The sequence below is a fragment of the Gallus gallus genome, chromosome 11, assembly GCF_016699485.2.
Source record: "Gallus gallus isolate bGalGal1 chromosome 11, bGalGal1.mat.broiler.GRCg7b, whole genome shotgun sequence".
NCBI lineage: Eukaryota > Metazoa > Chordata > Aves > Galliformes > Phasianidae > Gallus > Gallus gallus.
In genome coordinates this window covers 18275660-18296728 of record NC_052542.1, presented here as the reverse complement: position 1 = coordinate 18296728, position 21069 = coordinate 18275660, and the positions used below count along the sequence as shown (strand labels likewise).

The window sequence follows — 21069 nt, the reverse complement described above, 5'->3', positions numbered from 1 at the left end:
GTTTTGGTAAAGGAGCACTGCTCCTCACCCGCTAGGAACGAAGCAGAGCAGCACTGCAGCAGCTGGCCCGTGTCAGGCTGGGCCGTGCCCTTCCTCCAGGCAGCAGCGTGTCCCCACGCACAGGAGCACTCCGTGCCACACAGCACTGGGATGTGTCCCCAGGACGCCAACCTGATCCCACTGCTGCTGGCTGGGGCCTGGTGCACCTCCCAGAGCCATGGGCTCGGAGCACAGCTGGGTTAAGGGGATCCCGGTGCTGTCCCACTGTTTGGTGCACAGAGCTGTCACAGCAGCACCCCACAGCCCCGCACTGCCAGCAGGGGTAGGCGAGCTCTGTGTGCCCCCAGCTGCCGGCCTGACGCTGCTGCTGGGCTTCCTTGCAGTGTGCTCAGCTTCATGAGGTAGATTAGATCCAGGTTCCATTAGAAACCACTGGCAATGGGTTCCCAAGGAGTTCTAAGGTTAATCAATAGTGCGTGCAGTCTGCCTGGCTGGATGTGGTGGCTGAGCTGACGGTTCATTTACCCCTTGGATTTACAGCGCTTCCCAAATGGTTCTGCTGGGGCTGACTGACATCTGGGTCAGACCTGAGATGGAGTTCCTCAGCAGTGTCCAGTGGGGCTGGTTTCCTCCCCCTGTCCGTGTGGAAGGGGGCTGCAGAGCGGTCCCCCCCGTGCCCAGCTGGCAGGCGGTGCTATGGGAGCCCAGGGCTTGGTGCCACCCTCTCCATCCCTGTCCCCATCCCCATCCCTGTCCCCACCCTCACACCCTGGCACTGGTGTCTGAGGTGCCCAAACAGGGCTCAGGCTGGGTGTGATGCAGGGCCATGGTCAGGGCAGTGTGCCGTGCCCTCTCCCCCATGCTGACATTATTATCAGGTTTTCCCTGTAGCTCTGTAAGGTGGAGATGGAGCTGCTAGAACAGAATCTATTTTGATTACTAAAACTCCTCGCGATGCTAATTTAGTCAGCTCGTACGTTACAAATGTAGGCTCTGTGTGTTCAAACTGTTCTTGTTTTTTTACTTAATAAGTTCTCCAGATAGTTGCCATGGCAATAATCCTGGATCCCGAGGATACGGACAGGCCCACGGGAGCCGGCACAGAGGGAGCAGAGCCCGACTGCCTCGTGGGGCTCCAGGCGGCGTCCCCAAGCAGTGCCCGGGCAGCGCAATGTCCCCGCAGCAGCTGGAAGGTCTGCCTGCCGGCCGTGGCAGATGGAGTCTGGGGGCGAGGGGTGAGCAGGAGGAGCGGAGCCTGGAGAGCCGCCTCCCTGTGCAAGGGGGGAAAAGTGGTGGGTTTGGGGCTGACCGCGTGGCCCCGTAACCAAGATCCCATCTCGCTGTGCGCTGGGAGGGACCGCGCAGCCCTCGCGCATCCTCTTACACCGCTGCGAGTGCATTAAGTGAGCGGGCAGAGCGACAGCTGGGCAGGAGGCGGCGAACAATGAAGGTAAAGTTGGCTTTCAGCGACGTGACCCTCTGCAGGCTGCACGCCAGAGGACATCAATAATGGATGGGAGCGAGCACCCCGGCCAGCACGCTAATGTACGGAGCGGCTCTGCGCTGCTGCGCCATTACGTCAGCGCCGCGCCGGGCTCTCCTATCAGCACTGTAATTTTACTGCTTTTAAATAATAAATTGCGCTGGGAGCTGAAATACTCCTTCGCCCCATTCAAGCCTAGCAGGGTGTGCAAGCACACAGATGAATTTTACATACGGCAGAGATAAATTTTGTATCGAGCTGCAGAAAAGTCCTCGTGGCCGGGGCACGGCCCTGCCGGGCGTGGGGTGCGGGGCGTTTGGGCACAGGGCAGCACTGGTGCAGGTGGGATAAGTCCCCATGGTGCTGTGCTGCTGGGAGCCTGAGGGCTGTTCTTGGCTTCTTCCAGCATGGACAGCTGTCCAGGGGTGAAAGAAACTTCTTGTGAAGTAAAGCGTGGTATAACACAAAGCCTGAGATAACCCAAAGCTCGCTGCAATCCCAGCGCGTCTTTGATGTCCTGGGTTTGCAGTGGGGAGGGATGAGGCGTCCCGGTGCTCTCAGGGACCCTTTTTGATGGATGCTGCAGCCTGTCTGTGTGCCTTCCAGCTGGGCTTTTGGAAATGCAATGCGGAAATGTCCTATAACTGTGACGGTAGAATGTACATGCACCAAAGCTGGGCAGGAACCAAGCGGGTTGTGTCCCTGTCCCCGTGGTCGGTCAATGCCCCATGGCAGCCCCATGCCATGCCAACAGGAGCTGCTCGGGAGGTGATGCTTTGTTTGCTCACCTTTTGCAGCAGGACTTAAGGAATTGTTATTTCCGAGTCAGGAAGTGAGCAATGTCACGGAGCTGCATAAGAAAGTGTAAGCAGCTTACGGCAGATTACAGTGACTGACCACTTAGCTATGCAATTAGATGGGGCGATGGTGTGATAAATCGGGAGCAGCTGCTTACCTGTCCCATGATGCTGTTTGATCTCGGGCACGTGTGCTCCACTTTCCTTGGGGTGGAAGGGTGCCTGGCACTTGTTTTGCAAGAGCAAAATGGCTGTAGGTCCCTTGCAGCCCAAAGCCACTCTGTGATTCTGTGGTCTCATTTCCCCAGCAGGGTGCACAGCTTTGTGCTGGGCTGCCTGAAGATGTGTGGGTTCCACTGGCAGACCGTCTGAGTGTAGGTGCTGCAGGGCAGCCCGGTGTGCAACACACCAGGCCGTGTGTTGGTGCTGCCCAGCAGCTCCATGGGACCTCCCACGCCTGGGGACCCATGGACCCCAGCACACCCTGGAGCCAGCCATGCTGTCCCCCTGGGCCCTGCATGGGGACCTGCGGTGCAGCTTTACTTCTCCCCATCCCAGCCACACACCTCCCCTTGGCCTGGCAGCGTGTCCTTGGCATCCCGTTGCTTCCCAGCTTCAAGCACAGTGCTTTCACCTGACTGCTGCCTTGGTGGTGCAGAGGGCACCCAGTGCCAGGTGCTCCTGGGCCCTTTCTCCTCCTTGTCCTCCTGCCCTTGGGGGAGCTGCTCCCCAGCGGCTCGGAGCAAAGCTGCGATGTGGGGTTGGCACCTGGGGGGCACCGTGCACTGACATCAGCCGGTATGTTGTGCTGTGCTGGTGATCCAGAGACACTACCCAGCTTCCACATCTAGGTGAGCCGCAGTAAATTACCTGTAGTTAAAAAATGATGCTAATTAAATTCAGATGCAGTAACGATTAACACCACTGATCTCAATTCGCCGAGTTTCCTCGCGGCTCCAACCGATGGGAGAAAACCACCTCTGCAGGGGGAGGAGGGGGAGCTTTGTGCTCCTGGCACTGCGCTGTGGCCGTCTCCTCGTGCAGCTGCAGCTCCCAGCCCTGTTGCTCTGCTTTGCCCGTAGCAGTGAGCAGCACTGTTCCACATCACCTCGTGGCGGGCACTGCTGGGCTGCTGCTCTCCATGTGCAGAGCATGTCTGTGTGGGTCTGTGTGGGTACGTGCACACATCCCTGCTGTGCCTGGGCTCCTGCAGCGCTTGTTCCTTACTGCCCAGGGCTTTACCTGCGTGCCCACAGCCCGTACCTCGCTGCACAGTGCTGCAGTTATCCACAGATGTCTCTGCAGGCTTTGGGCAGCCCGAGCTCTGGCTGCTCCTTGTGCCATGCCAGGCCAGCAGCCCGCTGTGCCGCTCGGTGCGCGGTCACCCAGCTCCGGGGGAGCCGGGGATGCTAACGAGTTTGCATACATTGAATTACAGGCAAGGCTTTAATAGTATGGTTTTTAGGCCCTGGCTCCGATCCAACATTTTTTCGTGCTATTATCCTCTATTTACAGCTCTCCAAAATCAGCTGATGTCACTGCACATATGTTTAGAGCCGTTGCTAAGGTGATGAGCTGCAGCGCGGGCGCCCACGCAGCCCCGATGAAAGGCTGAGAGCTGCTCGGCAGCGTCTGTTCCACCGCCGCTCCGTGGGGAGTGCTGGGAGCCACAGGGCCGTGTCACCCCTACAGGGACACGGCGGCCGGGATGGGCACCGTGCAGCGGCTCTGCTGCACCACGGGCTGCGTGTAGGGCTGCAGCTGCTCTTCACCCCGAGGCAGGCAGCGGTTGCCCCACATCCACGCAGCCGATGGCTGCTGCCCATCCCACGTCCCCTCTGAGTCCCTGCAGTGGCACGTGTGGGTGTTGTGTTCCCGTAGGCAGAGCCCACCTCCCGTAGAAGCTGTCCCACAGAATGGAAAGTAATGGACCATCCTCCCGTGCGGTGAGCGGCACCGAGCTGCCATCACAGCAGGGCAGGATCCTGGCCCACGCAGGGCAGGGCTGCTTGAGGTGTGAGATGGAGTAACAGTGCCCACCTGGAGCTGCCCACCAGGACTGTGCTGTAAGTGTTACGGGGGAAAAGTCCTTTTGGGTTTAAGTCGGTGTGTGAAATGCGTGTGACAGAAAATCCTCCCAGCTGGAGGTGCTTTCGTGTCCTTTGGACAAAAAGGAGTAAGCAAAATCAGCCTGCCATTTCAGCTGTATGTGTGGATGTGTGTGTATCCATCTCTGTGTTCCAGTCCTCCAGCGCACACCAAGCATCTCAAACGGTGACAAACGTTCTCTTCCCCGGGAGCTCACTGTTCTCCCCCGGATATTTCTCTCCCTTTTTTGAAGGATGCTCACTAGGGCCTGACCTAGTTTGGCTGCCGTCGCGCTGCAAGACGATGCTGGGTGCACCCAGCACAGCTCCCTGCACTGCTGCTCGGTGGGCTGGGCAGAAGCAGCCTCACATCGCCCTTCCCTCCCCCCGTAGTGACAGGATTTAGCACATGGCACAGGTGTTCAGGCACTGCCACGGGAAGCGAGAGCCTGGGTAGCTAATTTTAGCATAAAATATAGATCTTGTTAATTACTCTGTGCGAGGAGCAGTGAGGTGAGGGCCGTGGAAAGGCATTGGCACTGTCTCACTCCCGCCGAGGCGGCCACAGCTGGTGGTGCCGATGGGCTGTACTGATGGGCCGGGCCCTATTGCAGGAATGATGCCGGGAATGTGGAGCTGATGTCGGGGTGATGCTGTCCCACTCCCTGCTGCTGTGCTGCTGCCATGTGTGGGTCGTGGTGTGGGGCACAGCATGGGGCTGCCCTCAGCGGGGCACTGCTGGGGCTGCCTGACGTGGAGCAGTGAGGCTCGGGGACATGGCCACATTAGAAAAGAGCTTTTATTAGAGTAGTGCATTGGGACGTGGCAGTGTAGGGCTGGCCTGCTGGCTGCTGTGCTCTGGGGCCGCTGCAGGGATAGGGCTGTGAGCCAGGCTTGTCCCTGGGGTCCCTGCTGGGCTTGTCCCTGTGGGGTCTCCGCTGGGTTTGTCCCTGTAGGGACTCTGCTGGGCTTGTCTCTATGGGGTCGATGTCAGACTTATCTTAATAGGGTCACTACTGGGCCTGTCCCTGCAGGTCCGTGCCGGGTGTCTCCCTATAGGGTCCCTGCTGGGCTTGTCCCTGTAGGGTTGATGCTGGGTTTACCCCATAGGTCTCACTGGGCCCCTCTGCCCACCTCACAGCCGCTCCATGCCGTGCAGCACAGCCCTGCCTGCGCCTGCTGCACACGGGGCCTCGCGCTGGGGGTGCTGCCCTGCACATCCCCCCCCCACGGGTCTGGGTTTGTATTCTGGGAATCCAGATATAGCTCCGTGTGATCGAGTGCTCATGACGAGATGGAGTAATCCATACTTGGGGCAAATCCAGGGCTTAAAACTCCTAATAGCCTTGTCCTGGGTGCTGCAGCGTGCGCTGGGCTGAGTTGGGCAGTCAAGGTCTCCGCTCCTGATGGTTTAATTTGGACGATGAGTATCACTTAATAGCAGCGTTTTATTACATTCGTTTCACTCTCACTTTTCAAAGAGTTCTTCTGATGCATTCAGGCTCCAGGCCCTTTGGATGCTAATGGACTTCTGCTGGGGTTTTGTTTTTGTTGCTGCGTAGCACCAGGGCTCCCATTTGCCGGGGCTTGGTATGGAGAACGCCCAGCGCCAGACAATGCGCCCATTCACAGCAGCACAATGGAGGTGGAACGGTCCTCATGTAAATCAGCATGCAGAGCCCCATCCGTCCGTCCCTCTGTCTGTCTGTCGGTGTGCTGGGCTGGGGCTGAGTGCTGCAGCGCCGAAGGAATGTGGTAGGTGTAAATCCAACTTGCTGCAGCGCAGCTGTAGGGTTAAGGCGTGAGAAGGTGAGCAGCTCTGGGCAGCGGGGATCCAGCTGGCAAAGCGCTGCTCCATCTTCTTGCTCTTAAAACCAAAAGTGGCCTTAAGTCCCTGCACTGATAGCGTCCTTCTGCACAGCGTCGTCGTCAGTGCGGAGCAGAGTGCACCAGGAGGTGTGTGTGTCTTCACTGAAACTGTGCGTGGTTCTCTGTTCTGTGACAGCTCCTTCAGCTCTCATGGCAGAGTCCGTCCATCCCAGGGTGGGAGTGGAGACACAGACAAGCCTCTGCAGGCGTTGGGCAGTGCTGCTGCTGGGGGAGCATCTGCTGAGCTCTGAGCAGGCCAAGGGGAGCGCTGGGGGTCCCATGGCACAGGGCTGGGGCTGCCTGTGGGTGTCCTCTGCAAGTGGGCGCCACCGGGAGCAGCCCTGGGCCAGGCAGCGACTTCACACTGTGCTCTGACCCACAGCGACAGTGAACAGCCACGCTTTGTGCTGCTAAAGCTGTGTTTAATCTCTCTCAATCTCAGTCACGAGTCAGAAAGGTGAAGGGGTTCACGGAGGCCGGAATGAATCCAGCCTGGCCCTGCTGGTCTGAGCTCCAGGCACGGGGATGCTGAGCCACGTCGCCATGGGAGGGGAAACCCACAGGTGTGGGCTGGTTCCTACATGGCAAACTGGGAGCTGCCCCTCCTCCCCAGCAGGGCCAGCCATGGCTGGAGGGGTCTGTGAGGGACACTGAACCACAGCGTCAGTGGGAAGCAGACATCTGTTAAGGAAACAGGCTGGGAAGTCATTGGAAAGGCTGAGAAACGCATTGAAAGTGCATGGTTCTGCTGTAGGTGTTGGGGTTCAGCGGAGCTCCGGGGAGCGGATCCCAGAGTGCCCACAGGGCTGAGCCTGGCCGTGGTGCCCAGCAGTGAGGGAGTGCTTTGGCTGCGAGCTGTGCTGGGCAGCAGGAGCTCCCAGAGCCTGACTGGAGAGGAGGGCATCGGGGATGCTCTGGTGCGCCTGTTCCCACAGCCTGCTGGTGCCTGCGGGGCCCTGCCTGGAAGGCCACGAGGAGTGGGGTTGGCTGCATTGCTGGGTGCTTCCTCTGAGATTCCCCCGAGTCTTCCTGGGGTGTCCCACATGGGGAAAGCTGTGGGTCTGTGCAGCAGTGAGGTGGTTGTGGGGCGGATAGAGAGAAACAGAGCTGTGCGAGGAGGAAGAGAGGTGCTTTGCTGGCGGAGTCCTTCAGGTTTCTGTGCACTGGGAGCTGGGCTTCGTGTTCAGCTTCCCTATGCTGAAGCATGGGATGGAGTTGGACCACGAGAGAGCAAAACCCTTTTGGGGTTACCCTGCAGCGTGTGTGTCATTTAGTCACAGTGTGTGTGTCCATATAGGTGTGCACACGGGGACAAGTGCTAGCAGTGTGCAATAGTAATTCATTGCAATAGAACCGTGCGAACCCTGCACAGTTGGCAGCGCTGGGCTCAGGGCAGGCTGTGCCTGCTGGCACCGGGCTGGGCACAGACACGGCTGCGGGCAGTGTGGGTCCTCATCTGCAGCTCTGGGATGGGCGGCCGGGCCGTGGGAACCCATGTCAGCGCTCGGCCGGGTCCTGCCATTGCGAAATGCAGCTGTGGCTGCGGAGCAGGAGGCGGCGCGGTGGGGAGCTGCTCCCGGCCGGCACTGCTGGTGGGTTGGGGCCAGGGCTCGCGTTATTCCAGCGCCGTGGATCCTGAGAACGTCCCCATCTGGAATGTTCTGAATCCCGAGGCGGCGGGGCAGAGATTTCCTCATATACTCGTGTTAAACAGCAGGCTCTGTGCTGTAGGAAAGCGCGAGGTTGTCGTCGGGACTTGGGAGCAGCGCTGGGCAGGAGGAGTTGCTCACAGGGGTCACAGGGAGGCTTCGGTCCTGGCCGTGCTCGGGTCCTACGAGCCATGGGGGATGCCTCGTGGCGGAGGCGCTGAGAGCTGCTGTAGGACGGGAGGGGATCCGCTCTGCTGAGCGCTGTGCAAACCCCTCCCGGCAGGAGCAGCGCTGGGGGCAGCGGGGGCACGGCTGCTGTGGGGTCAGGCAGAAGGCAGAGGGCAGGGTCAGGGGGGACCAGGTGCCGCTTGTGTGAACCGGAGAACAATCCGTGCTGAGAGATGAACACAGATGTTCGGTCTGTGAGAACAGCCGACAGGGAGCGACATCCCAGCCCAGACAGTGAGAGCAGGAGGGCAGCCAGTGTCCCAGGCAGCAGGAGGAGGATGCTGGGTGAGGGCGGGGGGGCTCGGAGCCCAGGGACCCCTCGGGTAGCACACGGTGCCGTGCTGATGGCAGTTGCCTGTCGGGGGCCGCCCTGTGGGTGACACAAAGTGCACGGTGGGGACGTGTCACCGTGCGGATGTGATGTGTCTGAGCTGATAACTCAGTCCTCAGGGATTTGAGGACACCCGTTTTTTGGGACGGAGTCTTCAAAAGGAGCGTGAGACTTCCAAACCTTTGTGTTTCGACAAGGCTTGTTCCCATTCCACCCACTGCAGACCAAAGAAATGCATTGGGTTTGCACAGTGTCTGCGCCTCTCACCCCCGTCGCTGCCTTTGAGTTTGGTGGTGGGCAAAGCCTCCATCCAGCTCTGCTCTCACTGCATGGTGTTGGAGGACGTCTGCACGATTTCTCTTGCTCCGAGCTGGCGGGATGTGGGCAGGCTGCAGGGCACGGAAGGTGGGCACCGGCTGACCCCAGGGCTTCAGCACGTCACAGCCACAGTGCTGCCGTCACGGCCGGGACCGGGTTTGGTCCGCGAGGGGCTCAGGGTCATCCCAGCAGCCCTCCCTGCTCCCAGCACGGCCGCGTTGTGCAATGCAGGCGGTGGACGGCTCCTGCCTGTTTGCTTTCCCTTTTGGGACCGGCGCTTTTGAGGTCCTCTGCGGCCGCGTCTGGTCTCGGTGTGTGGCCCTGGGCTTGGCCTGCTCTGGGCAAAACAAACAACGTTTTCAGCTGGTTCCTTGCCCTGAGAAGGGAGAGGAGCGAGGGCGTGCTGGAGGTGTTTGAGGGCCGGAGGCTGCTGGGGACTCGGAGCCGTGCGGGGCTCACACCCGTGCAGAGCCCTGGCTGCTGAGCCCAGCAGCTCTTTGTTTTCCCGGAGGAGCGCAAGGGATGCCGTTGCATTGCTCTCCCCCGCTCTCCCACTCCTCGCCGTGTGACCCACGTGCAGCCACCCCATTTGAGAGCCTTGCAGGCTGCTCACAAACCAGGCGCGGTGGCGACGGGCAGCGCTGTGGGGCTGCTGGGGGCGGTGGCAGATGTAAGCAGAGCCCCCGGCCCGGCCCCCCCTGCGCTGAGCCGCTCCAAATGGAGGGCTGCAGCTCGCTGCTGATTGTTGTGCAAATGCGCTGCTCCCTGCAAGCTGTCGGGCAGGCGGGCGCTGTGCGCGCACCGAGAGGCAGCAGCTTTCCAAGCGTAATGAGTCAGCGAGAGGAACAGAAGGGCGCAGAATTAATCTGGCACCCGTCTGCCTTCTCGCAGTTAAACGGGTTTTCGTGGCTCCACGTGAATAGGTACCTGCCCTGCTGCACGCAGCCCCAAAGGCAGCGAGAGCTGAGTTCTGTGGGGGCCCGTGGGGGGCGCGTGGGGCACGAAGCGCTCCTGGCACAGTGCTGGGCTGCGGCTGCTGGGAGCAGAGCGGCTGCTGGGGCAGGGGCAGGGCTGAGGCACGAGCTGCCATTGCTCACCACGCGCCAACTGAGTTTCCTCTGCTTGGGCTTTTGGTGAGTATGGGAGTTACCTGTGCTGCAGTGAGGGCCGGCAGCTGAAACCGAGGGCAAAAGCCTTCGACATCATAAATCAGTCACAGCACCTGGCAGGGGCTCTCGGGGCTGTAAATTGCTGCAGCTGCTTCCCCGGGAGCAGCGCTGGGCCGCGGGGGCCTGACCCAGGCTGAGAGCGGGGCTGTGCTGAGCCCCCGGTGCTTATTGCAACCAGCCCTCGTGCTGCGTGAGCTTTGGCACTTAGCAAGGAGCAGAGATGCAGCCTTCTGCTGCCGCTCCTCGCCCAGGCGATGCTCTCCATCCTCTCCGTATGGACGTGCTGGGTTTGTGCCCGGCCCCGTGTGCTGCCACCCGGCACCAGAGCCAGCAGCACAGCACGCCTGGCTGTGGGAGGAGGAGGAGAAGGGCGTCCCGGCCCCGGGGTGTCCTCACTCTGCCTCTGCTCCACGGCTCTGCTGCTGCTGCGGGGCCGGGAGGGGATCTGCACGTTGCTTCCGAAGTTCCTTAAAGACAAAGCCAACCCGCAGGCCGACCCCAAGGGCCCTGCGAAGCGTAAGTGAAGCCCTGAAATGAATGACGATGGCATTCCTAAGGCCCTTCTAGAGCACCCCACCCCGTCCTCCTGCCTCCCCCCACCGCCCCCTGTCCCTGGGGCTCCCAGCCCCCCGTGCCGGGGTTCCCTCTGCAGGCCGGCCGGCTGCAGGCAGTGCTGCGGGCTGTGGCTCCGCACCCGCTGTGCTCTCTGTGTTTTCTTTCTCTCTCCCCGCCCACAGGATTCCCAGTCTTGTGATGCAGCTCTGCGTGACTTTGTTCCTGGACCGTTTCCTGCAATTGTAGCCGTGCAGAAACCCGGCTGCTGTTAGGAGAAGTTAATGGGAGCAGTGTGTAGCGTTGTCAGGTGGTAATTAGCTGGGGAAGGAGTTTGCAAATGGTCGCTGTTCTGGCTGCTTCAGCGTAAGCACAGGGAAACCTTTGCTGCAGGAGTTACGGGTCGCTGCTTGGAGCACTGCTGCTGCACAGATGCTTTTTAGCCTCTGGTCTCCAGAGAGGAGATATTTTTGTTCACCTAAAAAGGCCTCGCTGGCCTCGGCTGCAGCCCGCCTTTCTGATCCCCGTTCCAGCTCATGCCTCGCCGTATTTCAGATGTCAGCTGCCTTTTCAGCCCTGTAACCAGGCAACACATGGCAGAGCAGGCAGCGCTTTGTTGTTCCCCGGATGGCCGTACCCCGGCCGAGGCGCGCAGCCCTGCTGCTGCCAGGGGAGCCCCGGGGAGAGCCCTGCGGCGCTCACCGTGCGCGTGGCTCTGCCCTCCTCCTCAGGTCCCAGAAGCCGGGTCTGGGAGGAGGTTCTGTGCCGGAGCGTGCCCGGCTCCGTCCCTGGAGCAGCGGGAGGCTTAGGGGCAGTGAGGGGCAGCGGAGGTTGCTCGCTGTCCGGGTGCACGGTCTGCTCCAGCTCCCACGCCGTGTTTGCAGGGCAGGTCCCAGCTTGCTGCTGCGGTGCGGTGCCGTCCTGCTGCGCTGCCCTGGGAGGGTTCCGTGTGGTTTATCCCCCAGGAAGGTTTATCCCCGTATCCCCACTGAGGCCTTTTGCCACGTCTGACCTCTCTTTTCCTCTCTCTAACAGACGGTTGATGATGAGGCGATGGCAGCATAAATGAAGATCAAGTAAGGAAGGCAGAACGATGCCCAAGGGTGGGTGTTCTAAAACACCACAGCCAGAAGATTTCTCTCTCAGCAACGACATGGTGGAGAAACAAACGGGGAAAAAGGTAGCGTGGTTTGTTTGTTGCTTTCCTTTGGGAGCGCTGCCCCTCGTGCCCACCATCCCCGCGCTGTGACACCATCTCTCACAGCAGTGCTTTGCCCAGGGCTGTTCCTCCCAAACCAGACCTGCTTGCTGGCGCTCTGCCTGCAGGTGAGGTCCCCTCTGCTTTCTCAGCAGCTGTAGTGCTGCCTGGGAAGTGCTGCACCCGCCCAGACCTGTGTTGGTGAGCAGTGGGAGTGCGTGGGGAGACTTCCAGTAGGGCTGGGACTGTGTGAGGAGCTCTGCTAAGCGTGGAAGGGCCGAGCAGCACTGTGGTCTTGTGAGTGCTGTGCACGGGAGGGGGTCCTCCTCCTCCTCCTCCTCCTCCCCTCCCCCAGCTGCCAGCACAAGCTCTGGGTGCTGAGTGCAGCCTGGCCAGCAGCTGCTCTACACAATAGCTGTTGGGGTTTATTTGAGGGCCTGACTGGGCCTGAGATGAGGTTGTAACAATGAAATCTGAGCGTAAGGGTAAGTGAGTACATGCTTTTCCCCTGCTTTCCCACACCCAGATACTCATTTGCTCCAGACTTGCGCTGTGCCTCCTCCCTTTCAGCTTTTCCTGGCCTTCCTCAGCGTAGCTTCCAGTGAGGAGAGCTGCGTTCAGGTGTTACCTTTAAATAAAAACTGCCCCCCTCTGTTGTATTCTGCAATGGAAACAAACGTGGCCCACCGTTCCTTTGCCTCCCCCACCTCCCAGCCTTCCCTGGTTGTTCTCCAGCCCCGCGCTGCCTCGTTGCCACATCTTGTGCTGTGACCCTGACAAAGGGAGGCAAACAACAAACAACCAGCAGAGAAGTCCCCAACAGAAGTGTGGTTGTGGCACCGTCAGCATCAGCCCCGTTCCCCTGTCTGTGTGTTTGGGTCCATGGCAGAGCCACACTGCGGGGTTCCCGCTCCCCTCATTTACCCTGGCCATCCCTGGGCCCGCAGCCTGGGGGCTCTCACCCGTTCCTTGCTGTGCTGCTCCCACGGCCCAGCGGCAGCACGGTGCAGGATTCCCCTCCCCACACACTGACTGTGCTGCTAACCCGGGGGGTGAGGGTGAGCCCTGCTGCCTGCCCACGGCCAGCATGGGCTGCGGCTTCGTGAAGGCTCCGGAGGCCCCGGGGGGAGCTGGGGCCTGATCCCTGCACGGGGCCTTATAAGGGCTGCTGCTGCCCTGGGCTGCCGGCTGCAGCACGGCCCGAGGGCTGTGCAGAGCTATGCACGCCTTATATGAGGAATTCCGCGGCTCTGCGCTGCCCCACGGCTGTGTGCTCACAGCTGAGGCCCAGCCCAGAGCGGCAGCAAGAAGGAGCCTCCTTGGAGCCCCTTCCCACTGCACCCACGTCCTGCACGGCTCACTGTGAGCTGTGCTCGGGAGCTGTGGCTCACAGGTTCTGCGCCAGCGGGAAATGCTTGGCTGAAAGGTGGTCACACGACGTGGGGCAGGGCAGGGCTCAGCCTTCGCTCAGAGCTTTCCTCCCTCCTCCCAGGTTCAGTACAGGGAAGCTGTCCCATCGCTGTGCCCGGTCTGTGCTGCACCACGCTGAGCTGCAGGTGATGCTGCTCGGGGTCGGGCAGCCCCGTGGTGCTCCACATGGTAGCACAGTCCCAGCTGTCTCCCTCTGTGCTTTGCATGTTTTGTTGAGCCCGTCAGGACACGCTCAGCCTGTTGTGAACTCCACACGTGGTGCGTTGTACCCTGGCTTTGGGGACACCCCGAGGGACCCAAGGGTTGGGGGGGTGCCAGGGATTGTTTCCCCCACCCTCAATCAGTCCTTGTGGGGGTCCGGCCCTGCCCCTCCTCGTGCACAGCACAGGCTGCCAGCTCCCCTGCTTGCTCACTGCAGCTTGTTTTTTACGAGCGTTGCAACCTGAAACACTTCCAACTTGTTTTGGAGAACAAAGGGCTTTGGGGATTTCCACGCGAGGCTTTGCATAAGAGGCCGGGATGTGAGTCAGGTTCTGCCGGTGTTGCAGTGGGAGCACTGTGGGGCCACGTGGGCACCTCCAGCTGCTGGGCAGAGGGGAGGGGGCTGCCAACTGCTGGAGGTGCAGCTCCATTTGCATGGGGCCGTGCACGGCTCTGCCTTGCAGAACGGTGCCTCTGAGAGAACGCTGTTTATTTTTGCTGTGAGAACCGATGTCGGATAGTGAGCTGGCCTGGGCTGAGCTCTGCACAAAGGTAGAAAGTGGTGTTTGTGTGTCCTACGTGACTCAAGCAGATCGCTGTCACTGCCTGCCTCCCTACTCAGAGATCTTAGTGCAGAGAGGAGCTGGCATGGGTGCTGCTGGGCTCGGTGTGCACCGCGCATGGTCCTGGCTGCTGGGACGGCTGCTGGGCGCTCGGTGCCGGGCTGTGCTGAGAGCCCCGTGGCTGGGAGCAGTTGGTGCTGCAGCCCTCCCCTGGGGTGAGGGTGACGTGAGGTGGCCCCGCTTACTCATCTAGTAAATCTTAGTAAGAGCGTAACGTGACAGCAGGGGGGTTTCCTGAAGTCATGCTCTGCAGACTGCCCTTTGCCCAAGCGGTTTCCAGCAGCACCCAGCGAGGGACTTTGCCCCCATTGCAGAGCTCTGCTCGGGGCAGCAGCCCGTGTTGCACACAGGTACTCAGCGCTCCTTTGTGTGCTGCACCGATCCGGTCGGGTCCTTCCTCCTGCACAACCCGAGTCATGCACTGCTCAGACGGGTCCAGCTTGGCTGAGCCACAAGATGACCCGAAAGCGAAAACTTCTACTCAAAGAAAGGACGGCGTTTGTCATTACAATATTGGAAACAATTACAGAAGGAGAGCTTAAAATAAGAATCTGAAAGCAGACGGTATTTCCAGGAAAGTTATGCTCTGCACTGCCTTAAGTTCTCTGCGGTGGTTTGGCTGCAGCACCTGCAGGCTGCCTCAGAGCTCACTGCCTCCCTGGGGAGCAGAGCGCAGCCCTCCTTGCTCCGATGGGTGGAAGAGGTCCCCGCGTCCCTCACTCCTCAGGTTGGGTTCTGGATCAGCAGCTCTGTGCGCAGGTGGGGCTGCCCAGGCCTGCCCAGCACCCTTGCTGGGCTCTCCTCTGTGCCTGGGAACGCATTTTGCCTAATTCCCCCTTCTTTCTCTCCCCTAACGTGGACCTTCAGATAATCTTGCTGTAACACAAGGGCACGCATTGAGTCCTGCGGGCTCAGCCTGTCTCACCGCAGCATCAAAACCCAAAATGGAGGGAGTTCAGGGCAGGTGTTGCACAGGAGCTGCTGCAGCCCGCTGGCAGAGCAGGGCTCGGTGCTGCTGCTCCCCGGCCCGGTGCTGGCAGCAGAGCCCGGCTCCAGCTGCACTCGCTTTGAAGACCACAAAGAGCGGCGCTCGGTGCGCGCAGCACGGCCGGCTCCTGCTGGAGCTCCCCCTGGGCTGATGGCTGGAAGGAGCGCTCGCAGTCGAGGAAATCCCACCGCGGGGTGCCAGGGGCTGGACTGCATCCTGGCCTCCCGCTGCACAGGGCTCCTTTGTATTTCAGTGGCGGGTGGGGACGCCAAGCAGGGCCAAGCAGAGCCTGCGTGGAACCGGGAGGAGCGGGCAAACGGAGCTGCCCTGCAGCCCTGCAGCCCTGCCTGCTGGAAGCCGTGCGGTTTCTGTAAGACAAAACCTGCAGATGTGTGACTTGGGGCTGCGCAGCACGCCCGGGGTTTCAGTTCTGTACCAGCTTTCACTGCTGGTGTGAAAAACCTCGCCTGCCTCCGTGCTTTGTGCCATCGCCCTGCTCGCGGTGTCACAGCCCTCCCACTGCCCGTGCCGAGCAGCCCCGGCGTCGCCTCCCGCGCTCTCGTGCAACAGATTGGATTTATGCTCCAGGTCGCTTTTCCTCTTAAAATCCCAGTAGGAAGCAGCTTAGAGTTAAGCAGTTAAATCCTTCAGCCTGTGCTGCCCTCTCTGTCAAAGTGCTTTTTCCTGCAGAGCCCGCAGCCATCCTTCTGCCGCAGCGCTCCGACCCCGTGCACAGCCGGGCTCTGCTTTGGGGGTGTGGGCACAGCTGTGGCAGCGGCTGCGGGCGCACACAGGTGCTGTGCTGGTGAGGGGACGGCTGCTAACCCGCGCTCTCCTTTCCCTTCCCAGGATAAAGATAAAGTTTCTCTGACCAAAACTCCCAAGTTGGACCGGAGCGATGGCGGCAAAGAGGTGAAAGAGAGGACTACCAAGAGGAAGTTACCTTTCACTGTTGGAACAAATGGAGATCAGAAGGACTCGGATACAGGTATGGGATTCAGACTGCGCGGTGCAAACAGGAGCGTCCTCTGAGAGGGTAAAGCTCTCCAAAGCTCGGATTGCATGCGTCCTCCTAAAGCAAACATGGTGCACCTGCACGTGTGTGCATGTGTATGTTACCTCTCTCGCCGTGCTTTGTTGGTTTGGAGCTTTTGACTTCTGGTGTTGTCTTAAAGCAGAGAAATCGTTTCTGATGGATGCGCACAGCTTGCACTGCCGTGCTCACTGCTCTGCCTGCAGCTGGGCAGCCTCTCCCCCTGCCTGTACCGGTGTGCGGCTCCTGAGCTCACTGCTGGCTTTGTGAGCAGAGGGGAAAGGCTGTCCAACACCTGGAGGTGGAGGGGATGTGGTGGGGTGGCTGCAGGAGGCTCTGTGGTCACATTGGCCCTTCTGGTGCATTTCTCAGAAGTAGCTCAGGGCAGTGTCAGTGTCACAGGCTGCGAGGAGAGAGATCACAGAATCGTAGAAGTCAGGCTCAAAGATCAGAATACTCCTAAAAATGGTGGAAAGATGTGAAATCTGGGAGAAATAAGGCTGCTTCCTCCTAGCCTTACAGTGGGGCTGTGTGTGGTGTCTGCCCTGGGCTGGCTGCGGCCTCGGCGCGTGTCTTTGTGCTGGGCAGTTCGCTGTTGTCTCCCACTTGCTGAACTCTGATTCCTGACTGAAAGTTTCAGAGCATCAGTGTGTGTGGGTAAAGGACAGCCGCCCTGCGGGCTGTTCCTGGGGCTGGAGTGCCCTTGGGTGGCAGAGGTGTGCTGGGCAGCCTGGGCCAGCCCTGACAGCAGTGGCTCAGAGCTTCGGGTCTGCTTCTGGGTGCAGAAATGTCACAAATGCTGCTGGGGCGGATGGGTGGGCAGGGACAGCCCAGTGCCACCCCCAGCACAGGGTCACATCGGCCACCGGCCACAGCCCTTCCTCTGCTGGGGTACAGCTGGGCCGGTAGGTGCACAGAAGTGCCTGGGGAGGCTCAGGGGGTCCGCCAGACCTGTGCAGATGTAACAGAGTTGCCCACAGCTCCCATTTAGCCGTGCCTCTCAATTGCATGTGGTCCCGAGCTGCGGGCTGCACCGCTGCCCCCCACCCCATCCGGGTGCTTTTCCCTTCCCTTCCCAGCCTTGGGATTCAGCAGTGGGATTGCAACACCCGTGCGTGCCGTGCCAGACCCAGGGCTGACCTCCAGTGATTTATTCCATGCAGCCGCGCTTCCTGGAGCGCCGCACGCGGGCGTTCGTGTTTGTCTGAGGACAGCTCTGCTGGGGTGATCCATAGCCACGTGAAATGCAGCTGGGGGACTTGGGAGCTGGGAGAGGTCACTTTGTGCCTGGAGTGGGATGTTTTCCATCTTTCCATGTTCAGACAGCAGCATGGAGCCTTGTCCAGCTGTGCTGCAAAGCACGGCACTGCCTTGCCCCGAGCAAGCTGCGCGAGCTGCAAGCAGGGAAGTGATTCCACGCTAACCCAGTTCTAAAACCCGTACAAATTATTCCTTCAAAACTGTTTCTAGAGCAGGAATCCTGGATCTCAGGTGCTGGGGAAAAAAACAGCGTCAATCAGTGAGCCTCTGAACCGTGCCTGATACAGACCCAGCAGCATCCCTCTGCCTCCGCTTCTCCTCCTCTCCTTCTTCCCCCCGGTGCAGCTTCCACGCCTGCAGCATGCCGGGATCCTACGTGCTGCCTGGCAGCCAGCAGTGCCAGCTCCTTCCCCAGCAGCCCCGGGCTGCCTGCAGCTCCTCGCTGGGTGCTGTGCTGGAGGGAGCTTTGGCATTAAAACAGCACAGCAAATGGCAATGTGAAGAAGCACGCTGTAGGGGAAGGGGTGGCCCTGCTGGGAAGCTCCAGGCTCAAGGGGTGCAGCTGGGCATGCAGAAAGCAGCACGTTGGCCTTGCTGGGAATGGCTTCCTCAGCTTTATTTCAGGCCGCCACTCGAGGCCCCCTAGCTCCCTGCAGGGAGGAGTGTTGTTTTGAGGCTTTCAGTCATCCCTGGTGAAAGGCAGGGCTCAATGGACATCTCCAGGGCACTTGGAGAGCTGCTGGGAGCAGCAGGACCGGAGCAGGGCTGGCTCCCAGTTGCCAGCAGGTGCTCCGGCCCCTCGGCCTCACTGCAGCTCCAGGGCTTGGGTGGCATCTCTGGACAGGTTATGCACGTTTGCAGGATGGGAGGATGGAAAAGAGGAGCTTGGTTTTGTCCAGGTAGTGCCTAAACCCTGCTACTGCTCGATGATACCCTGGCTTGAATTAACTAGCTCTTAAGATTGCAGGCATGGGAGCTGTCCTGTGCTTGTGCTCGTGTCACAGCCATGCAGCTGTGCAGCTTGTGCTGCTCCGTGTCAGAGGGGACTGCAGGCACACTCAGCAGCAGTGCTTCAGAAACAGCTGCTCCCCTTCGGAGCTCCCTGAATACCAGGGAAATTCTAATTCTGAAGCCTTCTGAGGAGGGGTTCTGGTGGGCAGGAGGGCTGTGGGGTGCAAGCAGGGTGTTGTTTCTGCGTTACTGCCCCCAGCAGAAGCTGTGGCTGCGTGCAGCCCCGGCTGGCAGCGCTGGGCCGGTGCCGTGTGGTTGGTAGCACTGTGCCTTTGGGCCGTGGGATTTCTCAGCAGCGCTCGGCGTTTCTGTGTTGTCGCAGCCATTCAAGCTGAACCAAACGTCCCCTGCACAGCAGTGGGGGCTTGGCATGGGTCGGGGCGTGGGGTGGGAAGCAGTGTCCCGTGGTGTCAGAGCTACGGACCGCTGTGCTCCAGCGGCATCCGATGTGCAGCTCCGCTCTGGGCTCGGCCTGCAGCGTGACGTGGATCCGAGGTCAGCGATGCGATGAGTCAGAGCCGGCCCAGCCCTTCCCTCCCCGCAGCACAGCACAGCCCAGCACTGCCCTGCACGGCTCCTTAGTCACTGCGTGGGGGTGGCGGCGCGAGCAGAGAGGCGCTGCCGTGTCCAAAGCAGCATCTCTGGACGCGCTCGTTCCTTCTGCGTGGCTCCGCTTGGATGTGTGCAGTTGGGACTCACGGGCTGTGCTGTGCTGGGGCTCGCATTGGTTGGATGATTTCAGCCCTTTTTTTCTACTAAAATAGTGGAGGAACCGTTCTCACCTAGCAACCGGGGAGGGAGCGCCTGTCAGAGCTGCTCTGCTCCATAGTGCTGCACAGTGCCGATGGGCTGCAAGCAGCAGCAGCCTTCACATGGCCCTTTGAGCTCCCTGCAAGCACCAGCCAGATGGGAGCAGTGCAGGAGGTGTGGGGGGGGGGGGGGCGGCCACCCCCTGCCCTCCTTAGCATGCAGGGGAGCAGCCACAGCACACCATGGCTCTGCCAAGCATCTATCAATGATGGCTTTTTCTTTCATAGAAGAGCTTTTATCGGCGCTGTCTGCAGAGTGTCCTGCCCCCAGCTGCTGGGGGGGAGCCTTCCTCCTCCTGCTCCTCCTCCTCCTCCTTTTGGCCTCGTGGGAAATGAGAAGTTGAGCCCTGAAAATGAGTCTCTCCCGGAGTTATCTGTATTTATCATGGAGATGGGCTTCTGATTGAGCTCCGGGGCTCCCCCCGCAGCAGCTGGGTAGTCGATGGCTGCTCTGCTTAGGCACACTGACACGTTTCTGTGTGATTGTGCTGTGTCCAGTGAGCGCAGCTCAGGGAAACCGTGCTGCCTGGGCTGCTGGTGACCCGGGGCACCCAGCCTCTCCAACTGAACCGTGCTTCTGGGGATGCTGAGGCTGCAGGGCTCAGAATGTCAGCTCCGCTTCCCCTCTCTGTCCTCCTGCCCTCCCTTTGGCTGCATGCAGGCAGCACCACCGTGTGCTCGTCCTGCAGCTGCTGCAGCACACACACCAGCTCTGTGCTACAAACCATGCCCTGCTCCCTGCCGCAGGCTGCACGCTCCACTCCCACCCGCTGCCCTCCTGCCCCGTCCCTCAGTGCTGGGCTCCACGCTGCCCTCTCCGTGCGCCCTCCGACTGCTGCAGCAGGGATGAGTCACACTTACGCATGCCAAGCTGGGGACTGGGAAAGCAGAGCTTGTGCAGTCTCTCGGGGTGCAATGCAGTCTCCATTGCTGTCTGTGCCTTTCTAATTTATTCCTATCGATCTTCTGTTTGCCTGCATGCTCGGTGAATAAACCCGAAACGCCCGACCCGTGAGAGGTGCTGGTTGCTGAGCTGCTCAGCACGAGCTGCAGCTTTGGGAATGGTATTTTTCCTCAGGGTACCACCTTGTAAGCCTGTGCTGTCATGTCGGAGCCGGCTGGGCAGACGCTGCCTGCATTACAGGCTGTGTGGGAGCGGGGAGCTGCTCCCTGACCAACCCACCTGAACCCAAAAGGTTCCCCCACCATTCACCTCTGCCTGTGCCGAGCTCGTAGGATCACAGCGTGGTTGGGTTGGAAGGGACCTTAAACATTATCCACGGGGCACTTGGAACCTGGAGCCAAGCTCTGCGTGCAGCTTCCCCTCGTGAAGCTGCAACAGCTGTGCTCTGAGCAAAGCTTTCCAGGCTGCAGTGGAAGGGGTTGTAGCTGTGGGGCAGGGAGCCCACGTCCCGCAGGCAGCCCGGTGCCAGTGAGTGCTGCACAGCACGCGCTGCCCGGGTTATTTTTATCGTGTCGATCACATGCTTTTCGATGCTAAATGTTCTGTGGAGGAGGAGAATTCTCCAACTGCGGAATGAATAGGAGTTGAGGGGCTTGGGGTTGAACTTGGTAATGAATTTTTGCAGATCGCAGGCTCGCGCTGACAGCCTGCAGCAGCCACGTGCATTAAGGAATGCTGCCCAAAGCATCGCCCCGTTGGTGCTCAGGTGGCAGTGGGTGAGTGCTGAGGCTTTGTCTGGAGGGAGTCCAACGTGGGTTTGGGGTTTTTGGGCTCACATTAGGCTTTGCAGCCCCAGCAGTGAGCAGAGGAGCGGGGCTGGGCACAGTGGGGCAGGGCTCACCCCTGTGCTGCATGTGAGTGGTGTGCCAGAGGGAGCGAGGAAGGGAAAAACAGGAAAGAAATGTTATTTCTTATTGATTCATAGTTCTGGGGGAGGAATGTATGGCTCTCAGAGCCTGTCTCTCAGAGCCAGCCTCCCAGAGCCTGGAATGTTTGCTATGAGATGTGTCTCAGTGAAAACATGGATATTGCCAACTGTTTTGTCACCTCCCATCGATAAACAGCAGA

At 60.1% G+C, this 21069-nt stretch overlaps 1 protein-coding gene and 1 non-coding gene across 9 annotated transcripts in view; both read left to right on the top strand.

Moving 5' to 3' along the window:
• The window catches only part of ANKRD11 (ankyrin repeat domain 11), an 81433-nt gene that overhangs the window by 45602 nt on the left and 14762 nt on the right, over positions 1–21069 (top strand). For 6 of the 8 annotated variants that reach the window (XM_046899551.1, XM_015292674.4, XM_046899549.1 and 3 more), the window contains 2 exons: positions 11519–11663; positions 15774–15912. In XM_046899551.1, coding sequence (XP_046755507.1) covers positions 11577–11663; positions 15774–15912 — 226 coding nt within the window. In that variant the 5' untranslated portion in view covers positions 11519–11576. Of the gene's footprint in view, positions 1–1032; positions 6123–6928; positions 10794–11518; positions 11664–15773; positions 15913–21069 lie in introns of those variants that run through there. The other 2 variants (XM_046899550.1, XM_040707203.2) reach the window with 2 other exon arrangements.
• On the top strand, positions 18804–18907 carry MIR1560 (microRNA 1560). The gene has a single exon (NR_035044.1). It is a non-coding gene; the product is annotated as a microRNA 1560 (primary transcript).